The sequence below is a fragment of the Pagrus major genome, chromosome 16, assembly GCF_040436345.1.
Source record: "Pagrus major chromosome 16, Pma_NU_1.0".
NCBI classification, from domain to species: domain Eukaryota; kingdom Metazoa; phylum Chordata; class Actinopteri; order Spariformes; family Sparidae; genus Pagrus; species Pagrus major.
The window spans coordinates 386,767-396,641 of NC_133230.1; the positions used below are offsets into that span (position 1 = coordinate 386,767).

The 9,875-nt window shown below is 45.7% G+C and overlaps 1 protein-coding gene across 1 annotated transcript; it reads left to right on the plus strand.

The window, feature by feature from the left end:
• The first annotated feature begins 1,342 nt into the window (after window positions 1-1,342).
• Window positions 1,343-8,829, plus strand: psma3 (proteasome 20S subunit alpha 3). The gene is made up of 11 exons (XM_073484330.1): window positions 1,343-1,445; window positions 2,523-2,605; window positions 2,800-2,923; window positions 3,255-3,356; window positions 3,457-3,530; window positions 3,687-3,759; window positions 6,159-6,224; window positions 6,463-6,509; window positions 7,468-7,535; window positions 8,417-8,481; window positions 8,605-8,829. The coding sequence occupies exons 1-11, from the start codon at window positions 1,425-1,427 to the stop codon at window positions 8,647-8,649; spliced, it is 768 nt and encodes a 255-aa protein (XP_073340431.1). The 5' UTR covers window positions 1,343-1,424; the 3' UTR covers window positions 8,650-8,829.
• The last annotated feature ends 1,046 nt before the right edge of the window (window positions 8,830-9,875 follow it).

Here is a 9,875-nt window from a genome sequence, read left to right on the forward strand (position 1 = left end):
TTACGTTACCATACGACTGTCACAGGGTGCACACACTGATCTGACCCACACTCGTCGGCTCGCTTCCCCCCTGCAACTGTTTTAGTGACAACAAAAATGCAGTATGGTCAGCATTAACACACACACACACACACACACACACACACACACACACACACACACACACAACATGCTGAGTGAACAGCGGACACTCCTTTTATTCATAGCGATAAACACACCTGTTCACCAGCTCGTTCCTGCCCAGGAGCCAACCCAGTTTCAGTGTGCGCGCTGGGCACTTGTGCAGTTTAACATACAGGAGCGGCTCCTAACAGCTTCAGACACACAACCAAACAAATGTAACTAGTGTCGTGTGCCTCTACATATATTCACAATTGGCCAATTCTCAGTGTGGTCTCAAAAACCTTACAGTCGGCAGTGCCCTCACATCCTCCTCACCAGCTAATCTGCTGCAGGCTGGTGAGGCAGACAGAGAGACAGGCAGACAGACAGACAGACAGACAGACAGACAGCTGCCTATCTGCCTGATTAGGGCATCCTTAAATCTGCCTGTCCTAATTTATAACCCCGCCTTCCTCTGGCGGCTACACGAGCATGTTTTTCTGCATTATAGTTTTTAAATATAAGGTTTTCATATCGGTGCATATCGGACAATATATACACCGACATCGATATATCTGTGAGAGGCTCATATCAGCTGATAAAATCGGCCCACCGATGAATCGGTCGGGCTCTACTATTTTGCACAATGTTCATTTTGTGTCCTTCAAGAAATTTAGATGGTAAAAAAATCCAAGCGGTCATGTAACTTAAAATGACCCTGCTTGTAGTGAATTGTGAGAAACATGAGAAAACCCTGCCTGAATAAACTCAGTCCACTGCAGACAAGTTAAAGGCGTATTTACTCATTACCTTAATACAGTTATAAAAAGACAGATGCAGGGAGAGGAGGAAGATAACCGACCAAATGGAGCTGGAGAATTAGAAACCACAGTTATGGTTAAGGCGTCAACAATGTCCTTTGGGAGGCGTACATAGGTGTCGGGGCAGGGTGGTGCTCCCATTGGGCCAGCCCCCTGTTCAAAATTAACAAATCACCTGCTGCTGCACTTTGATACTTAACTCCATTTAACATCAGATACTTTAAGACTTTTACTCGAGTATGACTTTCGGGTACTTTTTACAACACTGTCAGTTTATCACGAACATTACAACATTCAATATGATTACACGCTGCAGACTAAATGGATCCTGTGGTTAGATTACTTCTGGTCAACATGAATTTTGAAACTGACGTCATCGTTTCACGTGGTCACTGAGGCTTTTATTGTGAAGGCTGCAACCGGATGCGCATGTATGATGAAACGCGGGAGCATGCGCAGAAGCAGCAGGCAGAAATCCGTTCAGTCACAGTTTGAGTTAAAATGAGCTCCATCGGGACCGGGGTGAGTGTTTGTGAGCTTCTTCCAGCCGAAGCTTGACTTTAACTTCACTTCCACTGTTTCTGTGTCACATTTTAATTCAGTTAGAGGAAAATAATCCACATTTATCCTGAAAATCCTTCATAACAACCTGTAGTTAGCTAGCTGGTTAGCGTGTTAGCCTGCTGAGTCACAACGAGGCCTGCTAACTGAAGATGAAATTGAAAGTAGAGAGCAGAAAGTTTTAATTTAATTAATTTCAGTTTGTAGTGAAAGAAATGAAACCAAGAAGAATAAAACAAAAACCCCACCAGAGCGTCGACACAGAAGTTAGCTCTGTAAATTAGTGTTATTGACGTGGAGCTAGTGTCGATGCTAACAGCTAGCTCCGGTACATGCCAAACTCCCCTTAGAAAACATCAGATTTAAGTTGTCTTGCGTGTCAGCGAGAGTTCGCTCCATGTAGAAGATAATGTAACACTTTATATCAAACTATTAAAGTATTATATTTTAAACGGGCTTCATTTGGTTCAAACTGCCGCAATTCAGATAAAATAAACGCGAGAGCTGAAACAGCCGTCTCACGCTGCTGCCAGTAGGACGTGAGGGATGATTACTTGAAGTTTAGTGACAGTAGATCAATGCTACCTGAGCTGCACCTGAGCTGCACCTGAGCTGAGAGAATACTAATGAGTCAGAGCACAGCTTGAGACAGGATCACCTGCAATTAGCCCTGAATTTACCGCGAGGTGGTGACAAATTATTTTAAATGTATACTTTAATTAGTCTTTAATTAGTTTATCTCCACTTTAATGGATAACTGAAGAGGCTGTAAGATAGTGAGGTGTTTAACGCAGGAGTCCTTGTTTTATGATCAATATAATATCCAGTGGATCATCTCACAGCTCATAAAGCTCTCAACCTATTGATCCTTACATTTGAACACAGTGTGTAATGAGACAAAGCTGTTATAATAGAATAAAGGTTCATAACAGACAACAATAAACATTTATATATAAAACATATTGATATACAGTGTGTTTAATTGTGTGTGTGTGTGTGTGTGTGTGTGTGTGTGTGTGTGTGTGTGTTGGGGTGCAGTATGACCTGTCAGCCTCCACCTTCTCTCCAGATGGTCGAGTGTTTCAGGTGGAGTACGCCATGAAGGCCGTAGAGAACAGCAGGTGAGCATCAGAGCTGTTGACCTGTAAACAGACTGTCTCATAATGTGATGGATGTAAGACAGTTGTCTTTTCCTACACTGAGGGTTACACCTGAATGCACCACTGTGGCAGACTGTATCTAACTCTGTGTGTGTGTGTGTGTGTGTGTGTGTGTGTGTGTGTGTGTGTGTGTGTGTGTGTGTGTGCACCCGCAGCACGGCCATAGCGATCCGCTGTAAGGACGGTGTTGTGTTCGGGGTGGAGAAGCTTGTTCTGTCCAAACTGTACGAGGAGGGGTCCAATAAACGCATCTTCAACATCGACAGACATGTCGGCATGGTAACCACACACTCACACACACTAACACACACACTCACACACACACACACACACACACACACAGGCTGATCAGTGCTTGAGGAGTCGTCTGCTCTCTGATGGTGACGCTCTCGTCACAAACTCCTGATTGTCTTTTGTTTGTCTTCAGCAGAATCATCACAGCTACACGTTACGTGTGTGTGTGTGTGTGTGTGTGTGTGTGTGTGTGTGTGTGTGTGTGTGTGTGTGGAAACCAGATGATTGACAGGTTATTGATCAGCTGTGAGCTGCAGAGTGTGTTCATCTTTACACACGCTTTATTTTGAAATCTTCTGCCCCCCTCTCTCTCCAGGCGGTAGCAGGCCTGTTGGCTGATGCTCGCTCTCTCGCTGATGTAGCCAGAGAAGAGGCGTCCAGCTTCAGATCAAACTACGGACACGACATCCCTCTGAAGGTGTGTGACCTGGACCAGTTCTACCCTGGACCGGGTCTGGACCAGGTCTTGAGGAAGTGCTGGTGTGATGCTAAGCTAACAGTGTTTCCTCTTGTTGCAGCACCTGTCAGACAGAGTAGCCATGTACGTGCACGCCTACACACTGTACAGCGCCGTCAGGCCGTTCGGCTGCAGGTGAGTCTGAATGCCTCACTTCCTGTATTCCATCAGCTGATCACTGAAAGAGTTATGGTGCAGAGCAGGGGACCTACAGAGCAGGGTGGTGGTGGTGGTGGTGATGGTGGTGGTGATGATGATGATGCTGATGCTCCTCCTCCTCTCTGTCTCCAGCTTCATCCTGGGCTCGTACGATAAAGATGACGGTCCTCAGCTCTACATGGTCGACCCGTCGGGCATCTCATACGTGAGTCAGTCAGATGGAGGACTGTGATTGGTGTGTGATGTTGTCATGGTGATATGAGGCTGAACTAACTGATGTCAGATCAGAGGTCTGTAGAGTGTCAGTGAGGTTTGTACCCATCACCATGGTAACTGATGCTGCAGACCAGCTGGAAGTTTGTTTCACTGATCAGCTCCTTTAAGAAATCATCTCTGTAATCAATAATCAATAGTCCTGATCCAGACTTACGCTGAGCTGAGGGAGTAGCTTCTAACGCTCATTACATATGAAATGAGATGTCCATCCTCCAAACTGTGACATCATAACCACAACACCTGTGTTTTTAACATGCTTCCACCTGTTAATGTGAACATGTATCCACCTTACATCCACCTTACACCCACCTTACATCCACCTTACATCCACCTTACACCCACCATACATCCACCTTACACCCACCTTACACCCACCTTACATCCACCACACACCCACCTTACACCCACCTTACACCCACCTTACATCCACCACACACCCACCTTACATCCACCTTACACCCACCTTACACCCACCATACACCCACCTTACACCCACCTTACATCCACCTTACACCCACCTTACACCCACCTTACACCCACCATACACCCACCTTACACCCACCTTACATCCACCTTACACCCACCTTACACCCACCTTACACCCACCTTACACCCACCTTACACCCACCATACACCCACCTTACACCCACCTTACATCCACCTTACACCCACCTTACATCCACCATACATCCACCTTCCACCCACCTTACATCCACCTTACATCCACCTTACACCCACCTTACACCCACCTTACATCCACCTTACATCCACCTTCCACCCACCATACACCACCACACACCCACCTTACATCCACCACACGCCACCTTACATCCTGGAAAGTGACACAGAAGTTCTTCGCTGGCTGTGTTCTGGTGGAAAGTTGACTGAAGTCTGGTTCAGGAGTGCTGATCATCACACTGGCTTTAGTCTTTATGTTTCCAGAGACGGTAACTATGACAACAGTGAAGGAGACAAACACATGTGAGTTACAGCTTCACATAATCACCTCCAGTAAACAGCAGAAGCTGCTAGACACTGTTTATCAGGCTGTAGTGTGATGAAGAGTCAGGAGGACAGACAGACAGGAGACAGACAGACAGGAGACAGACAGGAGACAGACAGACAGGAGACAGACAGGAGACAGACAGACAGGAGACAGACAGACAGGAGACAGACAGGAGACAGACAGGCAGGACACATTCTGTATTTTTTCCTCATAAGATGCTGAAGTCAGGACCTGCTGCCATGTCTCTGGTTCTGCATCGCTGCTCTGTGGGACATTTGTCTTTTATCTGGTGAGGGAAGGATCAGTTTATCTGTCAGACTGAACACCATCAGATCAAGACACAGACACACACACACACACACACACACACACACACACTACCTCCACTGGAGGATCAGAGGAGGATCCAAACGGAGCAGAGTATCGGCACCATATTCCCACCTTGAAAAGGACTTTTGTCTCCTTCCACCGTTGTGTTGTTGTAGTTACTGTCTCTGACAACTATACAAAAAAATCCCCAAATTGAATGAGAAGTCACATCAGTGTTGTGATGTCATCAGTGTTGTGATGTCATCAGTGTTGTGATGTCATCTAGAGTAAAACCTTCTCTCTGTCACGCTCCACGATGTTTGATGTGTCAGGACTCGATCACAGCACGTTATAACGATCAGTCTGCAGAGACTTTAGATGAGCAGGTGGAAACAGAGCGGCTGTGGGTCGGCGCTGCTTGGTTCAGTGTGTGAGGTGAGCCTTCGTTCTGTGTCTGAACAGGGCTCATGTTTGTATGTTTGGTGATCTGCTGCTGGATTACAGCTGATAGATCCGTCAGAACATTGATTAGTCTGTTGGTTTTCATCACAGATACAGAAAATATGACAAAAACTAAAGTTTTAAAATGTCCACGTATCATTGTGTGACCGGGTCAGAGCTGAATGTAACTGAGTGTCTGAATATTCAGGATCAGGTTTCCAGGTCCAGAGCTCAGGATGAGCCTCAAATAAAACAAATATTAACCTATAGATTTACAAGATAAAGTCATTTTCTGCAGTGGTCTGTCCCATTTACAGCTACTGTGTCTTCATCAGTTGTCGTCTTGTTTGCAGGAGAAGAGTCAAATGACCTCAAACGCCTCTTTTTATATGAACACACAATCTGAAGAAGAAACCTGAGTTAACTGACAGATGATGATAAAATCCGTCTGCTCGTTATCTGACTGGAGCTGTCACAAAGAGTCTGGATACATGTTCGCTCTCTTCACAGTACAGAGCTCAGCTGTTCTGAACAGCAGAGTTAACCGTGTGTGTGTGTGTGTGTGTTTTCAGGGTTACTGGGGCTGCGCCATCGGAAAAGCAAAACAAGCCGCCAAGACAGAAATCGAAAAACTGCAGGTGAGTCTGAACCTCGACATCATCAGAGCTGCTGCAGCTGATCAGGTCATCAATGAATCAATAGATCAATCTGCAGCTGGTTTTATAATCAATGAATCGTCTTTAATCAAGCTGAAGTCTCAAAACATTCAGAGCTCCTTGTTTTGATCACGTGAGAACATATTGATCTGATTAATGTATCCTGTGTGTGTGTGTGTGTGTGTGTGTGTGTGTGTGTGTGTGTGTGTGTGTGTGTCAGATGAAGGAGATGACGTGCAGGGAGCTCGTCAAGGAGGTCGCCAAAATGTGAGTCAGCTCCATCCGAACTAAACTTGATTGACACTGAACAGCAGCTGACTGGATTTTAGATTATCACAGAAAATAATGTGAAGGTTCTGATCATCCAGATAATCTCCACAGATGAACTCCACTCTGATGTTTGAAGTGTAAATTAAATGTGTAGCAGTAAAAAGCTAATGCTAGGCTACAAACAGACGACATCACGGTCACATGACTTAAACGTCTCCACCACTGAGCGTCTTACTGCACAATTACTCTCCAGGTTTCTATAAACTGATCAATGTAAAGTTGTAAAGTCAGAGTCAGAACAGTGTGTAACTAAAGTGGCCTGTAAAGACGGACTAGTGAGCAGATGAGTCTCCGTGTTCGCTGTGAGGACGTTTAATGTCCCCGACAACCTCTGTAGTCTCATTTAGACACTTGTTAGCAACCGCTAACTGTTTTTAACACATGAAGAGCTTCATAATTAAACTGTGGACAGTTAATGATGAGTTTATGTTGTAAATATGTTCAGCCTGTGGTGACCACACACCTTATTTCACACATTTAACTGAAAACTCAGACTTTGAGATGAGGGGACAGGAAATGCTAACATGCTAACTGGTGTCAGGGTGCAGGACTACAGACTCCATCACTCTGTATATCCTCACATTTAACATAAATCATCAGACTCAGAAACACTAAAGATTCAGGTCCAGTCTGTTAGAAGCACATTGATGCTGATCGGCCTCAGTATATTTATAGTAAACACAACCTAGTGATGACACACGTTACTGTGTTCATGTTCAGAGTCACACAATCTGACACCACCTTTTAGAAACTGATGTGAAAACAGGAAGTGACGTTTTGAAGATGAAGATGATGCATCATGAGTATTTGTTTTGAATGAATACACAGTATATTAAAGCCTCCTCCTCCTCCTCCTCCATGTTGACGTGTTGTCACCCTCTGTGTCTGACTGCAGAATCTACATCGTTCATGACGAGGTGAAGGACAAAGCCTTTGAGCTGGAGCTCAGCTGGGTCGGAGAAGGTGAGAACCAACCAATCAGGGCCCTGCTGCTCTTCATCTACTGCTGCTTCACCTGTCTGTTCAGCTTCTTCCACTTCAAAGCTTCTACTTCCTGTTTTTACCTGTGCAGACAGAAATGAATTAAATCATCAAAGTGTAAAACCTGATCTTCAGTCACGTGATGAGGATGAGTCACACAGGGGCTGTGTCTCAATTCAAGGGCTGCATCTTTCAAGGATGCGGCCTTTGCGGCCCACGAAGGCTGCGTCCTTCGAAGACCTCGTCCACCGTTGTTAAATGGGACGGTCTCGCCTTCGGAGCATTTCCTGGTTGCGTCACCAGATGTTCCTGCCCCTCACCCTTACGTCACGATTTCTGCCGCCCAGGCCCACGAAAGTGACGATCTTCACCACTTGATGTCATATGGGAGGCCGTGAAGGATAGTAGCGGTGCGACAAAAAGAGGGAAGAGAAGGCTGCATTTGAAGGAGCCTTCCGATTGGGAGCCTTGACAGCCTTCACACGGCGTTGTGACGTAATTGGCCTTCAAATGCTCCTTCGAAGGATGCAGCCCCTGAATTGAGACACAGCCAGAGTTCACTCAGTGGACCCAACTCTGATGTCACTTCCTCTTGGCTGTCTGACCAATCCCTGAGCTGAACTCACCCCACACACACACACACACACACACACACACACACACACACACACACACACACACACACACACACACACACACACAGTTGTTACTGGCTCTACATTAATTATGATGCAGTTTAGTTTTTAACTGAAAGTAAGAGAAGAAGAACATGATGTACCTGTCAGGTAACACACTGTCACTGTTTCCTGCTTGTGTTGCCATGGCGACACCTGACTCCTCCTGTGTGTGCCCCCCCCCCCCAGTCACAAACGGACGACATGAGCTGGTACCCAAAGACGTCAGAGAGGAGGCTGAGAAATACGCCAAGGTGACACACACACACACACACACACACACACACACACACACACACACACACACACACACACACACACACACACACACACACACAGCTTCAGTCAGCTGACCCTGGTGCTTGTGTGTGTTTCAGGACTCTCTGGAGGAGGAAGACGACTCTGACGAAGACAACATGTAACTTCTTCATCTCTGCTGACCGCTCACACACACACACACACACACACACACACACACACACACACACACACACCCACACACCCGATGGTTTTTTATGTTTTATAGTTGATGAACGTTCATGTGGTTGTTTTTCTTTTGGTTTGATGAGTTTCAGCTTTGGAAATAAAAAAAGTTAAAGTTGTTTGTGTTCCTGCTGTGTTTTCTCTGTCAGCTGATCATGAACAGATATCGATCAGGAGGTTACGATCAATAACAGTCAGACACTTTATAAACACATTATTAAAGTTAGTGAACAGAAGCTTCTAACTTGTTTAATTCTGAATGAATCCTTATTTTTCAGTTCCCTTTATGAATAAATCACATTACAATAACAGCGTAGACGTTTACATTAACAGGCTCTTTGTGAACTGTCAGCATGACTTAATGTCTGAATGCTGCTTCATTTAAACATGAACCTTGTGAAGCGCGTGAGGTTGAACTGTCTGAGGTGAACGCGTGAGTCCGGTCCGGTCCGGACCGTCTCCCTCATGGACTCAGATGGTCTCTTCTTTAAGTTGATCCAACAGGAACATGACATATATGGCTCTGTCGTCACTCTCTTCCTGTGACGTAAACGGCCCGATGAGCCCGCCCACTCGGCTCTTTACAAACGGCGCCACAAACGGACCGAGTTCGGCCCAAACCGACGTTTGTTCCCCGGTGCTCTTTAAAATGTGTGTTTACCGGCCGAGCTCCGGCCGCTGAGTGTCGGCCGTGAGAAGCGCAGGCCGGCGGTTTGTTGCGGCGCCTGCTTCAACACAATCCCCGAAACGTGACGTTGTCTCACATATGGAACCCGCATCGCCGAACTGCATTCAGAAAAGTGTTTACTAAATGTTGACAGCGGTCGCCAGCGAGTTATTGACGTGATAGAACAAAACTAACGAACGTTCACCAAGTCATAATAACACCTCTTCACTCCGGCACATCTGTCAGTGTAACACGCACTGCGTATATAAATATAAATTTAACTTTTGTACATTGTTTGACCTCTTTCCGGGTATGTCGATCCTATATCTTTCGCACGTTGAATTGGTGGTAAAACATGTGAAAGCAGGTGTAAATGTTGAGCTGTTGAAGCGGCTGACAGAGGATCTATTAGAGATTCTGCTGGTTTCCAAAATGTATCGTTTGTTTTCTGGCTCTTACACAGTCTCGTCGTTAAACAACGACATATTAACTCTGAAG